The sequence below is a fragment of the Schistocerca gregaria genome, chromosome 2 (assembly GCF_023897955.1).
Source record: "Schistocerca gregaria isolate iqSchGreg1 chromosome 2, iqSchGreg1.2, whole genome shotgun sequence".
NCBI lineage: Eukaryota > Metazoa > Arthropoda > Insecta > Orthoptera > Acrididae > Schistocerca > Schistocerca gregaria.
Genome location: NC_064921.1, coordinates 289,650,185 through 289,668,684, shown reverse-complemented (window position 1 = coordinate 289,668,684; position 18,500 = coordinate 289,650,185). Strand labels below are relative to the sequence as shown.

The 18,500-nt window shown below is 43.3% G+C and overlaps 1 protein-coding gene across 2 annotated transcripts in view; it reads left to right on the top strand.

Annotated features, from left to right (window-relative positions):
• LOC126336891 (glutathione S-transferase D5-like) overlaps positions 1 to 10,877 on the top strand; it is a 75,226-nt gene extending 64,349 nt beyond the window's left edge. For both annotated transcript variants that reach the window (XM_050001003.1, XM_050001004.1), the window contains exons 5-6: positions 8,680 to 8,841; positions 10,663 to 10,877. In XM_050001003.1, coding sequence (XP_049856960.1) covers positions 8,680 to 8,841; positions 10,663 to 10,797 — 297 coding nt within the window. In that variant the 3' untranslated portion in view covers positions 10,798 to 10,877. The remainder of the gene's footprint in view (positions 1 to 8,679; positions 8,842 to 10,662) is intronic.
• Positions 10,878 to 18,500: the final 7,623 nt, after the last annotated feature.

Here is an 18,500-nt window from a genome sequence, read left to right as displayed (position 1 = left end):
GAAGCTGGGCTACGGTCCCGCACACCATTAGGCCGTCTTCCGCTCACGCCCCAACATCGTGCAGCCCGCCTCCAGTGGTGTATCGACAGGCATGATTGGAGGGACGAATGGTGACGTGTCGTCTTCAGTGATGAGAGTCGCTTCTGCCTTGGTGCCAATGATGGTCGTATGCGTGTTTGGCGCCGTGCAGATGAGCGCCACAATCAGGACTCCATACGACCGAGGCACACAGGGCCAACACCCGGCATCATGGTGTGGGGAGCGATCTCCTACACTGGCCGTACACCTCTGGTGATCGTCGAGGGGACACTGAATAGTGCACGGTACATCCAAACCGTCATCGAACCCATCGTTCTACCATTCCTAGACCGGCAAGGGAACTTGCTGTTCCAACAGGACAATGCACGTCCGCATGTATCCCGTGCCACCAAACGTGCTCTAGAAGGTGTAAGTCAACTACCCTGGCCAGCAAGATCTCCGGATCTGTCCCCCATTGAGCATGTTTGGGACTGGATGAAGCGGTCTGCACGTCCAGCACGAACGCTGGTCCAACTGAGGCGCCAGGTGGAAATGGCATGGCAAGCCGTTCCACAGGACTACATCCAGCAACTATCATGGGAGAATAGCAGCCTGCATTGCTGCGAAAGGTGGATATACACTGTACTAGTGCCGACATTGTGCAAGCTCTGTTGCCTGTGTCTATGTGCCTGTGGTTCTGTCAGTGTGATCATGTGATGTATCTGACCCCAGGAATGTGTCAATAAAGTTTCCCCTTCCTGGGACAATGAATTCACGGTGTTCTTATTTCAATTTCCAGGAGTGTACTTTTAAACACAAAGACCTTGTTGACGGTGTAACTTATTGTTACCTAAACAAAACACCAACAGAATGAAAAAGATACTAAAGTGCTGTTGCTGGTTACTGCACGATACTATGCTTACGAAACCACTGTGGTGTCGCTATTTCAGGCACGACATCACTGTGGTGTCGCCGGACGGCAAAGTGTTAAGTACTACCATTATCGAAATGCTGGTCACTTCACCTCGGAACTGGCTTGTAAAGCTACAAGTAACGTCAAAATATTTTTTTTTTTTACACATAGTTCAAGTAAAATCATGTGAGAAACACTACAGAGCTAACGGAGGGTACGGAACGTGCTATGCGCAATGGCCCTGCTGCATTTGACTAGCAGGCTAACCAGGGTTCTGTGTGCGCAATTACAGGCGCGTATAGGTGCGCTGGACAGCGCGGCGAGTCGGCACTCAGACAAATGAATGCGATACCTTGTTAAGCAGTACATCCCCGGTGTGAAAATAAATGTATAATTTCTCCACTTACACTGGACTGTAGACAGCGCCAAACAGACGCCCAGACGCGCAAACGCTCTACCGCGATCACAGGGAACTTGTTGGGATGCTAGACCATGACACCCTTTAGTGCCTTCCACTCAACGGCACCGTCTCGAGACCCACGACAACCATGTCCAACTAACAACGCTGCTCCGTGAGGCTGAAGTTGCGCTCGACCCCACACAGGACCGTCGGCTGGCGTGGCGGCCATCTTGGTTTCAGGGCGTCAGTCGGAGTCTAAGTCCAGGAACAAGTGCTGCTCATGGCTGAGATGTGAGAATTAAGACCTGTCAACCAACAATGTGAATGAGTGTAACAACTGTGAATGGCCTTCCATAGAGATACTGTCGAAATTTGCACATGGCCCAGATTACAGCAAGACATTCTCTTTAGGTAGTTGAGTGCTTTCTCTCGGATGTTGTAAGTGTCCTAGAAGTATAGGCTATAACCATCTCTTTTCCATCCGAAAGTTGCACCAGTACAGCACCGATCCCATACCCGCTGGCATCAGAGTGTAGTTCTGCAGGTGCTCTCTCATCATACTGAACAAGTACAGGGTCAGTCGTCAGAGCTTTTCGCAGCACATAGAAAGAATTTTGTTGAGCACCATCCCAGATAAATTTAGTATCGGCTTTTAACAACTCCTGGAGGGACCTGGCTTTGATACAATTGTCTTATATAAAACGACGGTAATAAGAACATAATCCGAGGAAGCTTCTCACATCTCTTATGTAATTCTGTTATAGATCTCACCTTTTCTGGGTCTGGCCGCACAGCTTCGTTTGACGCAAAGTGTCCAAGTATTTTGATATCTTTTACCCCAAAGATTAAGTTTCAGTTCGCCTATTTGGAGGCACTTTAGAACAGCCCTCAGTCTTTTCAGATGTTCATCAAATGTCTCTGAGAACACTATAAAGTCATCTAAATAACAAAGACACATCGTCCACTTCAGGTGCCTCAGAACATGATTCATCATCCGTTCAATGGTCGCTGGTGCATTACACAAACCAAACGACATTACCTTAAACTCATACAGGCCCTCAGGGGTGATGAATGCAGTTTTCTCACGATCAGCCTCATCTACTTCGATTTGCCAGTATCCTGAGTACATGTCCATGGCTGAGATAACTTAGCCCCCTTCAGACAATGTAGTGTATCGTCAGTTCGTGGAAGAGGGTAATCATTCTCTTTTTGTTATTTCTTATTACGCTTCTTGTAATCAACACAGAAGCACCAACTGCCATTCTTCTTCCTGACGAGATCCCCTGGTGACGACCAAGGGCTCTGCGAAGGCTGAATGATGTCATTGATCATCATTTTCTGTACCTCGTCGCGAATTATTTGACGTTCCGCTGCTCTCACACGGTATGCTCTCTAGCTTATTGGTTGATGGTCTCCAGTGCTAATCCGGCGTTCCACTGTCGATTTGTCTAATTTGCTCTTCACCTGTGGATTGAAGCATTCAGAGAACTCTTGAAGAATGGCAAGTAGCTTCTTCTGTTGTTCCTTAGTGAGAACTGGTGATAGTCGAGCTAGAAGATCTTGTCTCGTAGTGGTAGCGCTAATTTCGCCCACAGACTCGGCAGCTGTTCTTGAATTAATGCTCAGCATTTGCTACGCACATGCGTCTAGGAAGGATCTGCGGCTCTCGGTGACAACTGACTATCCACAATTCACCGAATCCGTTCTTAACCGAGACGAGAGACGCTGGGATGACCAAGTTATTCTTCAGTGGTATGCTTCTACTACATTCCACTATAAGGTCGATGGGTTGATGCATGGCATGACACGTGACAGTTACCTTTCTAGCGCTGACTGCAGGAATGATCACTTCATCCAGCACATATAGTCTCCACACACTCGGTTGCGCATCTTCCTGTCCACAGTATCTCATCTCGTCTAGCATAATCTTCGAGCAACCATCAATCTATAATTGCCTGAGAAGCTTTCAAAAAAGTCCCATCCGAGAATGACGTTATGACTACACTCTTCTATACGAAGAATTTTAAGGGCTGTGTAAGGCTACATATACCCACACGAATAGTACATGTTCCTGCAGAGTTTACATATTTCCCATTAGCCAACTTCAGCAGAGATGTTTTGCTGTCGACGAATACGGTTTTCTGCAACTGACGAAGGTTTGTCTCCGAAATGAATGAATATGATGCACCAGAGTCCACAACAGCTTGGGCTGGTCGGCCATTCATGAGGATATCGACGTAGTTCCCTATCATTTTTGAAGGGATAGACAGCGGAGGATTTTTCTCTTCGGCGGCCTCGCACCCTTTTGTTTTCCAGGTTGCGGTGGCTAGGTGATCGGCTGGAGCTTCTAAACGGCGATGGAGACCTGATCGGCGTGTTCGGTAGCGTCCTTTCCAGCGGCTAGCTTGGAGCGATGGTGACCTACGTCGTCCTGCACCCACATCTTCTTGTTCATCGTCGTCGTCCCGGAGTTGTCGTTGGCTAACATCGGTCTGCTGTCTTCTGGCGCTGGCGTCCTTAACTATCCGCCGCCTTTCTCGACAATAGCGCACCACATGTCCCTGTCGCCCGTAGTGGAAACATACTGGTTGGTTATCATGGGTCCTCCAGACGACAGTCTTCTTTGGTGTTCAGGATCCGCATGCAGATTCCTGGTGCAGCATTGTAGGAACGTAACTTCTCTTGGGTCTCGACTTTTTCACCGTTTCAGGGGAAATGATGAGAGAATGGGTTCAATGCCTGTTCCTTCCTGATGACCTCTTCAAGCGTTTCGTCTTTTTGCTCGCCGTGCAGTCCAAGTGCTTATCTCACTATCTGAAATCAGTTGCTTCCTCCATAACGACGTTTGGAAGCCGTTCAAACTTCGTGTGCTTTAGAAGCCTCCTTCAGGAGTAGGGCTTGATACAAGTCCTCAGCAACAACCTTCATGAGATGTGCAATCTTATCTTCCTCCTTCATTCCAGGATCCACTATGTTACACAGCTCGAAGACGTCTTGAATGTAGGATACTGTAGTTCCTCCTAGACGCTGTGCCCTGCACTTTAATTTATCTTCAGCCTTGCACTTCTATCATTGTGTGTCGGCGAAATTCTTGCGCAGTTCCGCCTGAAATATTTCCCAGTTTGTGAACTTCTCCTCGTTGTTCTCATACGGTTGCCGGCCGGAGTGGCGGTGCGGTTCTGGGCGCTACAGTCTGGAACCGAGCGTCCGCTACGGTAGCAAGTTCGAATCCTGCTTCAGGCATGGATGTGTGTGATGTCCTTAGGTTAGTTAGGTTTAATTAGTTCTAAGTACTAGGCGACTGATGACCTCAGAAGTTAAGTCGCATAGTGCTCAGAGCCATTTTTCTCATACCGTTGCTTGGCTGTGCCTTCCACGTAGAAAAATACGTTAGCCAAACACACGGTGTCATGCCATTAGTTAAAACTGGCAGCCGGCCGGAGTGGCCGAGTGGTTCTAGGCACTACAGTCTAGAACCCCGCGACCGCTACGGTCGCAGGTTCGAATCCTGCCTCGAGCATGGATGTGAGTGATGTCCTTAGGTTAGTTAGGTTTAAGTAATTCTAAGTTCTAGGGGACTGATGACCTCAGCAGTTAGGTCCCGTAGTGGTCAGAGCCATTTGAACCATTTTTTAAATTTGGCTATGCGCTCATATAACTTGAGCTACTTGTATGCATCTTTGCCATCGTCACCAGAGAAACCGGAATAATGTTACGTAGAAGAAGGTGTAATTAGACGAATGACGAACACTAACTTCACTGAACGAAGGCTCTTTCAGCACTTGCACATACAAGAGCACGGAGCGAACTGCCTCCGGGCAGACCTCATACAGTATATATACAGCTACAGAACATTCCAGTACAATGATACTTGACATTTGTGGATACTTCTGGAATGTTTTGAACTCATCACCCTCCATGCAACAGTATTATGATAGCCACTACAGCACGGAGCCACTTAGCGTCTTCTGCGACAAAATTGTCTGTCCTTCTTCCCTACACCCTTCATCAAATGATGTATGCAGACAGGTACACCAACACTGCATAAATCTTGTTATCGTCCCAATGGGTTGGGCAGTAGTGAACTGGAAGTCTGGGTGGGCCTATGAGAGACAGAAGCTACACAAACAAGGACGATTAAGATGGTTACTGAGGTTGAAATTTTCATTATTGTGACCTGGTGGTGGTACCTGCTGCTATATACAGTTGAAAACGCGGTAACATCTGTTCTGTGCATATGCACCCTATTCAAGTCGGTCATGTTTCATGGTGGCAGTATTTCGGAAGGGTCGACGGGTAAATTAGCGTGTATCGAAAAGAATCACCCGATTTAAAAAAAAATCATAACTGTTATGTTATTTGAGAACCGTGCGTGAACAACGTACTATTGGAAAGAGCGAACTCTCCTGTTTTACGTGGTTCCCGCTAGGTAGCAGCAACGCGAGATCTCTTCAGTTCAAGTAATAATGGTGTCATGACAACAGAAAGTGTTCTGTGTTCTACGTTTGCGTAATGCGGGTCAGTAATAACTGTTCAGCGTGACTTTCGTACTAGGTAAAGTGTGGATCCTCCTACAGCACAGCGTATTAGACGATGACAATGAACAATTCCGAGAAACAATTTGTTTCTGTACAGGCAAATCGCCGAGCCGTCCCGGAGTGTCTGACACAGACGCAGAACGCATCCGCATAGTTTCACAAGAAGTCCACAGAAATCCGTTCGCCGTGCAGCTCTACAGCTCAACATCCTGTAACTTAGTTCATGGCAAGATGGAGGATGACAGTTTTCTTCTACGCTTAGTGTTTAGTGATGAGGTAACATTCCATTTAAATGGAACGATAAACCATCATAATGTGAGAATATGGGGTACGGAACAACCACATGAAATTGTACAAGATGAGAGACCCTCCAAGTGAAGTTTTACAAGGAAAGGTGTAGGGTCCACTTTCCTTTGCCGAGAACACTGTTACAGGAAGCACATATCTCGATATGCTTGAGAAATTTCTTTTCTCACAGCTGTAAACTGATTTGAGCGACTTCATCTACCAACATGATGGGGTACTCCCACACTGGCATCTGGATGTGCGGGAATTTGAAATCAAAGGATTACTGAACGATGTATCGGTCGGACTGGATCAAATGATTCAGCTTTACACTACTGGCCTCCAAAGTCACCGAACCTGACTGTATGTGATTATTTACTGTGGGGGTTAATATAAGATTCTGATATGTCTCTCCGCTTCCAACAACAATGAATGAATGAGACATCGCATAACAGCAGCTGTGGAAGCTGTAATTCAACACAAGCTCGCTGCAGTGTGGGAACAATTTGAATACCACATTGACATATGTCGTGCATCTCAAGGGGGGCATATTGAACTCCTGTGGAAAAGTATGAAAAAAAACTTTCTGAGTTTCCAGTTCATCTCGAAACAAAATTCATTTTATGTGTTTACTAGTTCCAGAAATATAGATACGCCAAATCGGATGACTTTTCCCTGTACAGCAAAGGACATGCTAGGTTCGAGGCCGTAGTCCTTGATAGTGTTTCTGGAATCTGAAGCGTTGGATCCACGGTGTTGTGGTGCACGAAGTGGTGTTCGGCATGGTAGTCGGGAATGCAGATTCGAATCATGAAATCGTGCCCTAATAGCTTGATGAGGTCCATAACGTCCTGTAGCAGCCTCTTCGAACGCAGCACTCAGCCGACGTTTCCTCTGATTCAGAAATCGTTTATATCGAACATCCTGTACACCTGTCGAACGTGGACAGCCAGTGTGGTGTAAGTCCTCAACACTACCTGTCGACAGGAATTGAATCCATGTCCCCATAACATCAACTCCAGTGCAGGTATCTAACAAGCTCCGTTGTTGACAAACATTCTGTGCGCAACATTATGATGGTGACCCCATCATTAATGGCGATTGTCCTCAGCGACGTGATAAATGTTACATCTACTGTTCCGCAGACGTATCTAATATGTACCAGGTGGTGCGTTGCTTTCAGCTGAAATACTGGAGTCCGTTCGAGTGTTGCGCTCTACCATTACTCAATGCTCACGGTAACTATCTTCACAAAACATCAGTAGTGACTTCATTGTCGTTACAGGAACGGTTAAATATCAATACACTTGAACGGCATATCGTGATGATGAAACACTTTTCTTCCTGAGTGTATGGACAGTAATGAAAAGGTTACTAATCGACTGTCAAGTAGCGGTGCGAGACTGTAACATATTAAAAAATGAAAGTTAACCGAGTAGCTTCCTCAAAATCGGTTTATACTGAGATAGCTCACCTGTGAGCGTCAGGTATACATGCACAGTTAAGCGACGGGGCTGCGTGCTGCCACAATAGGAACTGCGCCGCTGCAAAACCACCCCATCACCATGAAACTTCTTTACTTACATATGTGAGTCTGTACTTAAATTGCTGAATGACTGAGACCCACAATATCCTAGCGCAACGCAATCTGACTGTTAAAAAAAAACTATAATCTGGTTTCAAATAATTCATACTGAAGAATGGCCCTGAGTAAAAAGAAATCCTAACAATATAATTTCATTAAGCACTTACCTCACAAAAATCTTCATTACGTGAACTACTGCAATACAGCCAGCGTTAGTACTGCCAGCTAAATAAAAGATTCTGACTACTAAAGCCACTATCTACTAATAGACATGTGATTAGCAAAAGAAAAGATTTTGTTGCAAACCAAATAGTGTATTTTTTTTTCACCTTAATAATGTGACATCCAGTTGAGACACGAATATAAATCGTCACTGACGTCTAGTACATACGTATATAATCATGAATAATATTCTGTCTACAAATCGAACATGTACAGATCGTTAGCCTACGCTAACACTTCATACCTCTACCCTCCATAAATGCTAACTTCTCACATCTAACTTCCATCACTGCTTGCTGTTCACATCCAACTGCCCAACAGTACTTTCATCACTGCTGGCGACTAACTTCCAACTGCCTAATACTACTGACGATTAATTTCCAACGAGTCTAACCAGCCACAGAGTCTTTTACAAGGAAAGTGCAGTCAGAGATCACATGCAAAGCGCTACGCAGTGCTGCCAACAAACATCTCACCTACAACCTCGCTGCTGTAATTCGAATCAGTGTGTGTAGCGCCATTGTGTCATTACAAGTCATGTGCCTCAAAATTGAAGAGTGCCCCGGTGGTCGCCGAGAGATTTCTGTATATCAGTGTGGGGAGTGCTTGATAATTGTTAAGCGACGTACTTTCCTGTTACTTATTGATTTAATTTTGGTACACGTACATAATCTAGGCGACTTCCGTTACTGGAATGCTATTGATCTGTCTTCCACAGGATTCGTCCTTCTCCGGAAAGCCATTATCCCAGAGTGATGTTGACAAGGTGAACAATGGACTGGAGATTCTGAACAGAATACTTGAGGGAAAACAATGGCTCGCAGGGGACAAAATTACAGTAGCGGATTATGCCACGATGGTGTCCTTGGCGACACTTGAGGTAACATTATCATACGCTATACTTCATTATTTATTTTAAGTTAAGTGCTATTAGAGAACAATTAGGCTGTATGTCGACATAACTTCAATAGCATGTCGCACATATTTATAATTTATTTTCAATGTCTACGACCTCTTGAGAGAAGTATGGAGAAAGAAGAACATTTAGAAAGACTGGAAGTCAGCTACCATTATCCCACAGCATAAAATGAACAACAGAATTAACTTACCATAGAGGTATTTCTTTACTAAGCGTAACATACAAAAGGTTATCATTACTAAATCTTGAATAGCTGACGTCTTTTTGCTGAAGATATTGTTGCAGTGTACCAGGCAGGTTTCCGGGTAAACATGGACCAAATTTACACCATGAGACAACCGGGGAGAAGAGCCGGTAGGTAAACCGTCGTATCCTGGAAATATTCGTAGATTACTCAAAGGCATATAATAGTGTACACAGAATAATTATGTACAACATCCTGTTGGAACTTTTCATACCAACAAATTTAATCAACTTTTGTGAGGGTGTGTGGAGCAAAGACAAAAACCAAGGTGAAATACCAGGGGGAGCGATCCAAGAAATTCAGCATCAGAAAAGAGGTGACGCAAGGTGGTGCCATTTCACCATTGCCTTTTACTTTATTCCTGGAGAAAGTAATTCGGGAAAAGGAAAGAGAAGGCAAGGAAATGAAGCTGAATACATGAATACAACTGTTAGTATATGGAGACAACTCTGCATCCATAAGGGAGTTAGTGGAAGAAATGTCAGAAACCTTAGAGGACTTAGCAAAGAATACCAGTAGGACTGGTGAGAGGGTTAATATGGAGCAGACTGAAATGAAATAAGTATCCAGAGAAGCCTATAATAATATCCAATAACGGGTTAGAATATGGAATACAACAAGAATGGAAAGTTTTAAATACCTCGCACCTGGTTCAGCAGGCATAATAGCCTAAAAAACTTCATCACAGTGTTGCTAATGGGTCTAAAAACTTATTTCAACCTGAAGCGGAAAATTTCATCATAACATCTTTCAGTTAAGCCCAGACTAGAAACTTATACTACAGTAATAGTACCCGTGTTGTTACACGGGACACATTAAGCACCACAAAAGAAAGGGAAACAGAACCTGCTGATCTTTGAAGAGAAAATATTTGTGGACCAATCTGAAGAGAAACGTGGAGACGTAGGAAGAATCAGCAACTGTACGACCAAGTGGAAGAATGTAACACAACGCAGAAAATGAAAACGTGAAGAATAAACTTGGAGTAAAACGTGCTTGCGGGAAAACCTGATGAAACTTGTCCAATCGGGAGACCGAGCAAACGATGGGAGGATGAATTGCAGAAGGACCTTCAGCAGTATGGTGTCCTTGAGAACTGGTTCCAAAGTGTACAAGATCGCTATTTATGGAGGACCACTCTGACATCTAACATAGATGATGAATTCAGGGTTCTTGATGGTTGATATCTATGTATTTATGTACTGCAATGTCAACAGGGTGCCACAAATTTTGTCTGTGCTTTGTTTGTTTGTTTGTGTATGTGTGTGTGTGTGTGTGTGTGTGTGTGTGTGTGTGTGTGTGTGTGTGTTGAGGAGGGTTGCTTAAATTAATTGGAAATATTGTACCACAATTTTTTTTCCTTTTTCACATACCTTGTTTACCAAAAAATGTATTATAGCAGTGGCTTTTATACATACTTTTTATAAATGTTCTTTCACAGTTTTCTTTAGTCTCTTTTGAGGTTGTGAAAACAACGCAGTGTTAAAGCAAACCTGTTTTGAATAAATTAAGAATATGTTTTTCTTTTTTCTTTTCAGTACAATCCAAAAAGTGGAATAAACCCTGCTAAACATGCAAACATAGCTCAGTGGATTTCTCGTGTTGAAGGCTCAAGTGCCAAGGTTACAGAGAACATGAAAATATTTCGTGACACAATAAAAAAGTATGTCTAATAATTTAAGAAACAAATGTCACTAAAGTAAAGACAATTTTACGTAAGTAATTTCCTATCAGAGTATGCAATAAAACTTACATTTCTACATCTACATCTACATGACTACTCTGCAATTCACATTTAAGTGCTTGGCAGAGGGTTCATCGAACCACTATCATACTATCTCTCTACTATTCCACTCCCGAACAGCGAGCGGGAAAAACGAACACCTAAACCTTTCTGTTCGAGCTCTGATTTCTCTTATTTTATTTTGATGATCATTCCTACCTATGTAGGTTGGGCTCAACAAAATATTTTCGCATTCGGAAGAAAAAGTTGGTGACTGAAATTTCGTAAAAAGGTCTCGCCGCGACGAAAAACGTCTATGCTGTAATGACTTCCATCCCAACTCGTGTATCATATCTGCCACACTCTCTCCCCTATAACGCGATAATACAAAACGAGCTGCCCTTCTTTGCACCCTCTCGATGTCCTCCGTCAATCCCACCTGGTAAGGATCCCACACCGCGCAGCAATATTCTAACAGAGGACGAACGAGTGTAGTGTAAGCTGTCTCTTTAGTGGACTTGTTGCATCTTCTAAGTGTCCTGCCAATGAAACGCAACCTTTGGCTCGCCTTCCCGACAATATTATCTATGTGGTCCTTCCAACTGAAGTTGTTCGTAATTTTAACACCCAGGTACTTAGTTGAATTGACAGCCTTGAGAATTGTACTATTTATCGAGTAATCGAATTCCACATTTCTCTATGTTTGTATTGAAACTGGAAATAAATTTGCCTTTGACTGCCAAAATTACATTCAGTTTCTTGTTAATGTCTCAGAATCGATTTTCGAGATGTACCTGTTCATACACACATTAAAAAAAAGGTTTCCATCGTCTCGGTTCCGAGAGTGCCGGAACATGTACAGAAAATTGGAACAGAGATCAACATAAACATCATTTCCGCCTTCTTTATCGCTCATGAAACCCACACATTGCATGTTTTACCACCACACAGCAAAACCTTCAGCGGTGGTGGTCCAGATTCCTGTACACACCAGTACCTCTAATACCCAGTAGCACATCGTTTTGCATGGATGCATGCCTGTATTCGTCGTGGCATACTATAGACGAGTTCATCAAGGCACTGTTGGCCCAGATTGTCCCACTCCTCATTCGGCGTAGATCCCTCAGCATGGTTGGTGGGTCACGTCGTCCATAAACAGACCTTTTCAATCTATCCCACCATGTTCGATGGGGTCCATATCTGGAAACATGGTGGCCACTCTATTCGATCGATGTAGTTATCCTGAAGGAAGTCATTTACAAGATGTGCACGATGGGGGTCTGAATTGTCGTCCATGAAGACAAATGCCTCCCCAATATGTTGTCGATATGCTTGCACTATCGCTTGGAGGATATTCATCGTTACGGCGCCTTCCAAGACCACTAGCGGCGTACGTCGGCCCCACATAATGCCACTCCAAAACAGCACGGAACCTCCACCATGCTGCACTCGCTGGACTGTGTGTCTAAGGCGTTCAGCCTGACCGGGTTGCCTCCAAACACGTCTCCGTCGATTGTGTGGTTGAAGGCATATGCGACACTCATCGCTGAAGAGAACGTTATGCCAATCCCGAGCGGTCAATCCGGCATGTCGTTGGGGCCATCTCTACTGCGCTGTAGTGAGTCGTGGTTGCAAAGATGGACCTCACCATGGATGTCTGGAGTGAAGTTGCCATCATGCAGCCTGTTGCGCACAGTGAGTCGTAACACGACGTCCTGTGACTGCACGAAAACCATTATTCAACATGGTGTTACTGTCAAGATTCCTGCGAGCCATAACCCGTAGGTAGCGATCATCCACTGCAGTACTAGCCCTTGGGCGGCCAGAGCTAGGCATGTCATAGACAGTTCCTGTGTCTATCTTCCCCATGTTCGAACAATATCCCTTTGGTTCACTCCGAGACCCTTGGACACTTCCCTTGTTGAGAGCCATTCCTGGCGCCAAGTAAAAAATCGGATGTGATCGAACCGCGGTATTGACCATCTAGGCGTTGTTGAATTACGGACAATACTAGCCGTGTACCTCCTTCCTGGTGGAATGACTAGAAGTGATCGACTGTCGGACCCCCTCCATATAACAGGCGCTGCTCATGCATGGTTTTTTACATCCTTGGGTGGGTTTAAGTGACATCTCTGAACAATCAAAGGGACTGCATCTGTGATACAATATCCACGGTCAACGTCTATCTTCAGGAATTCTGGGAACCTGGGCGATGCAAAACTTTTTTTATGTGTATATTAATTTCCTAAACAAATTAACACTCACTTTAACAGCATTAGTTATTCACTATGTGTTGCAAATTCCTAGACGTCTGAAGATCATATGGTCATTTAATGTCTTTATGCTACAGTCAGACTGTACATAAAGTTACAATTTCACATAATCGTTGATAACATCAAATATGCAATGATTTTATGTGACTAATGTATGTTAAGTATTGGCGAAAAATTGTGGCAACCAGTGTACACCTGAATTAAGAAAGTCTTACGATGAGTATACGTATGTCACATTCCGCAGTCGTGACACATTTTTGGCGCCAAGGAGAAAGTCAAAATATTATAATAAAGAAGGTTGACATTTCTACATCTACATCTACATGGTTACTCTACAATTCACATTTAAGTGCTTCATCGAACCACAATCATACTATCTCTCTACCATTCCACTCCCGAACAGCGCGCGGGAAAAACGAACACCTAAACCTTTCTGTTTGATCTCTGATTTCTCTTATTTTATTTTGATGATCATTCCTACCTATGTAGGTTGGGCTCAACAAAATATTTTCGCATTCGGAAGAGAAAGTTGGTGACTGAAATTTCGTAAATAGATCTCGCCGCGACGAAAAACGTCTTTGCTTTAATGACTTCCATCCCAACTCGCGTATCATATCTGCCACACTCCCTCCCCTATTACGTCACAATACAAAACGAGCTGCCCTTTTTTGCACCCTTTCGATGTCCTCCGTCAATCCCACCTGGTAAGGATTCCACACCGCGCAGCAATATTCTAACAGAGGACGAATGAATGGTCTTTCCAACTGAAGTTGTTCGTAATTTTAACACCCAGCTACTTAGTTGAATTGACAGCCTTTAGAATTGTAATATTTATCGAGTAATCGAATTCCAACGGATTTCTTTTGGAACTCATGTGGACCACCTCACACTTTTCGTTATTTAGCGTCAACTGCCACCTGCCACATCACACAGAAATCTTTTCTAAATCGGTTTGCAACTGATACTGGTCTTCGGGTGACCTTACTAGATGGTAAATTACAGCATCATCTGCGACCAACCTAAGAGAACTGCTCGGATTATTACCCAGGTCGTTTATATAGATCAGGAACAGCAGAGGTCCCAGGACACTTCCCTGGGGAACATCCGATATCACTTCAGGTTTACTCGATGATTTGCCGTCTATTACTACGAACTGCGACCTTCCTGACAGGAAATCACGAATCCAGTCGCACAACTGAGAAGATACCCCATAGGCCCGCAGCTTGATTAGAAGTCGCTTGTGAGGAACGGTGTCAAAGGCTTTCCGGAAATCTTGAAATACGGAATCAACTTGAGATCCCCTGTCGATATCGGCCGTTACTTCGTGCGAACAAAGAGCTAGCTGCGTTGCACAAGAACGATGCTTTCTGAAAACATGTTGATTACGTATCAATGGATCGTCCCCGCCGAGGTGGTTCATAATGTTTGAATACATTATATGCTCCAAAACCCTACTGCAAACCGACGTCAATGATATAAGTCTGTAGTTCGATAGATTACTCCTACGACCCTTCTTAAACACTGATGTGACCTGCGCAGTTTTCCAATCTGTAGGTACAGATGTGTCGGTGGGTGAGCGGTTGTATAGTATTGCTAAGTAGGGAGCTATTAGATCAGCGTAATATGAAAGGAACATAATCAGTATAAAATCTGGACCTGAAGAATTGCTCGTATCAAGCGATTTGAGTTGCTTCGCAACCCCTAAGGTATCTGCTTCTAAGAAACTCATGCTAGCAGCTGTTCGTGTTTCAAATTCTAGCATATTCCATTCGTCTTCCCTGGTGAAGGAATTTCGGAAAACTGCGTTCAATAATCCGCTTTAGCAGCACAGTCGTCGGTAACAGTACCATTGCGCAGCGAAGGTATTGACTGTGTCTTGCCGCTTGTGTACTTTACATACGACCAGAATTTCTTCGGATTTTCTACCAAATTTCGAGACAATGTTTCGTTGTGGAGCCTATTAAAGGCATCTCGCATTGAAGTCCTGGCTAAATTTCGCGCGTCTGTAAATTTTAGCCAATCTTCGGGATTTCGCGTTCTTCTGAACGTCGCATGCTTTTTCCGTTGCCTCTGCAACAGCGTTCGGACCTGTTTTGTTTACCATGGGGGATCAGTTCCATCTCCTACCAATTTATGGGGTATGAATCTCTCAATTGCTGTGGCTACTATATCTTTGAATTTTAGCCACATCTCGTCTATATTTGCATAGTCAGTTGCGTTTGTTTTTATGCTAAAAAGGTATCGAAACATAATAGCATACCGTTAGACGCTGCGAGGACATCAGCTAAAATTAGACAGACTTTTTTTTTCACTAACAGGGTGAAGAAGCAATTATTAAAATCAACAGGAACTACTCTATTTATTACGCAATGTATCACCTTATTTTCACATGCGTTTAACCTTGCGCATTGATAAGTAGATTAAAAAACATTGAAATTAAAATACTGGTACTCAGTGAATCCTCCCCCTAAGGATTTATATGTGAATTGCTATAACTGCCAGGTTTAATTTTCTATCGCTCAGTATTGTCGCATGTGACGTCAACCCTGTCTGCAATCTTCTACTCGTGCCACATACGTGCGCGTGAGGTCACCCACGTTTGTATGACCATCATATGACACAGTTTTTTCCCTTTGTACCACATTATTAATGATAACTTTAGCCCTGTCTGCGTGATAGCTGTTCGCTTTGCTTTGCTGGACTACTTCCGACAATTCCTTAAAACAGGCTTCATAATACTATCTAATTTCCTATATCGTTGCTAGATTCTTGCTTGGCAGCTACCAATTTACTAGTCCTGACTATCGATTTGCTTATGTGTAGACTGCTACACAAGCACGCCTTTGTTTTCAGCATTATAATGTTCACTTTGGCTTCTTCTGTCGTGCTCTTCCTCCATTCTTCTGTTGTTTCCTCCATTGTTTTTTCTCCTCTTTTGTCTAGTCCTCCACGTCCATTACGTCCAGTTTTTCTTTGTGAATCATTCATATAATTCATACGTGATTCAAGTACTCTGTTATTACTGAAGTTAGCTTCCACCCGTTTCAGTCACTTCATCAAGTAACTTAACTTTTTACATGAGCCTCTTGCACTCATATTTGAAAGAATTCGGCAGTTTTCCCCTCAATTTGGAGATCTTGAACTCTGTGTAGCGAACGTTGTTGATCATTCTGTGACAATACGCCGAAACGGATCCTTATCACCTGGTCTCTGCATAAATTCTCTCTATACATTTGCCTTGATTTAATGGGACCAAAACTATCAAATGAGCTTCTGCAGAAGCTCGTCAGAGGCTCGACAGTAATTTTGAACTTCATATGCTTGTTGGTGGCTACTTGCATCACTAAACCGCAATCTGCTTCTATTTTACCGAGCTCACTCCGTTGAACAGGTTTGTTACTTCGAAGCCCTTGTAAAAAGTCCATAGCGTGTATCGATCCTCCTCTTTTGCATTCCAGGCCGCTAAATTTTGCTTTTTCTCAGTGCGACTCAAAGTTTTAGTGTGGCGCTCCACGCATAAGAACATTCCTTGAAGTTTCCTGTAAGTGCTGTTCCATCTTATTGATCTTTTCTTCTACATCTGTAGATCGTTCCTGTAGGATTCTCCTTTAACTGAGGTCTTTTGTTTTTCAAATACTTCCTTCACCTTATCACTCAGCCTGTTCAGATATGTTATCTTCCACTTCACCTATGACGCCTGAAATCCTTTTACTGATAGGCTGTTCGGTTTCTTCTCTTCTGCAATGAATTTTTATATCTACTTCCAGCTTTCAGTTCAGGTTTTAATCCATGGTCCACTTCTGCATATTCTGTCTAAGATCAACTCTGCCTGGTTGCAATTTTATGCCCTACTTTGCTTCGACCTGCTTCCGTTTCGTCTTCTAGCTTTCTCTGACCTGTTTTTGTTTTCGCTTCTATTTTCCTCTGCCCTGTTTTCATTTTAGCTTTCATTTCATTTAATAATTGACTAAACCTAACATTAATGATGGAGACGAAGTAAAAACTTTGAGGTTCGCCGATGACATTGTAATTCTGTCAGAGACGGCAAAGGACTTGGAAGAGCAGTTGAACGGAATGGACAGTGTCTTGAAAGGAGGATATAAGATGAACATTAACAAAAGCAAAACGAGGATAATGGAATGTAGTCAAATTAAATCGGGTGATGCTGAGGGAATTAGATTAGGAAATGAGACACTTAAAGTAGTAAAGGAGTTTTGCTATTTAGGAAGTAAAATAACTGATGATGGTCGAAGTAGAGAGGATATAAAATGTAGACTGGCAATGGCAAGGAAAGCGTTTCTGAAGAAGAGAAATTTGTTAACATCGAATATAGATTTATGTATCAGGAAGTCGTTTCTGAAAGTATTTGTTTGGTGTGTAGCCATGTATGGAAGTGAAACATGGACGATAACTAGTTTGGACAAGAAGAGAATAGAAGCTTTCGAAATGTGGTGCTACAGAAGAATACTGAAGATAAGGTGGATAGATCACGTATCTAATGAGGAGGTATTGAATAGGATTGGGGAGAAGAGAAGTTTGTGGCACAACTTGACTAGAAGAAGGGATCGGTTGGTAGGACATGTTTTGAGGCATCAAGGGATCACAAATTTAGCATTGGAGGGCAGCGTGGAGGGTAAAAATCGTAGAGGGAGACCGAGAGATGAGTACACTAAGCAGATTCAGAAGGATGTAGGTTGCAGTAGGTACTGGGAGATGAAGCAGCTTGCGCAGGATAGAGTAGCATGGAGAGCTGCATCAAACCAGTCTCAGGACTGAAGACAACAACAACAACAACATCATTAATGATCATCTCTCCTGTTGGACTTGCTTCTACTGTTGTATTTGTTACAGACGCTTGTGCCTGACTGTCCGACTGCCCGCTTGCGTCCATTTCCTCATGAACCGCATTACCTCTATTTACACCCTCTGTTACCTCTTCTACTAATGACATCATGCATTCTACCAATTTAGCTTGTGCACTGATAATCATAAACTGTACTACAACCACTACATCACATCCGAAGACTGTCAAAGTGGACTAACCTAACTGCTGCTGTTGTGATAAGAACAATGCGTTGCCCTGCGCTTGTCAGATAAAACGCAGAAATATACTCACTGCTTGCTGGAAAAACTTACAAATTTAAATTCATTTTCATTGCTATAACAGGTATAACTGGTGTATCTTGCGCTAAATATTTACTGCTGTTACTACTGTAGAGATTTCTACCTTCTCTTTGGTATACTGTTACACTCAAATAAGTTGCTTTCTCAGTAACCTCTCTTTACGCCGCGTAGACTATGTACATACATAAACTCAATCATGCGTCTAAACACTCTAGAACACTGGATAAACTTACGGGAGAATTAAATCAAATGGTAA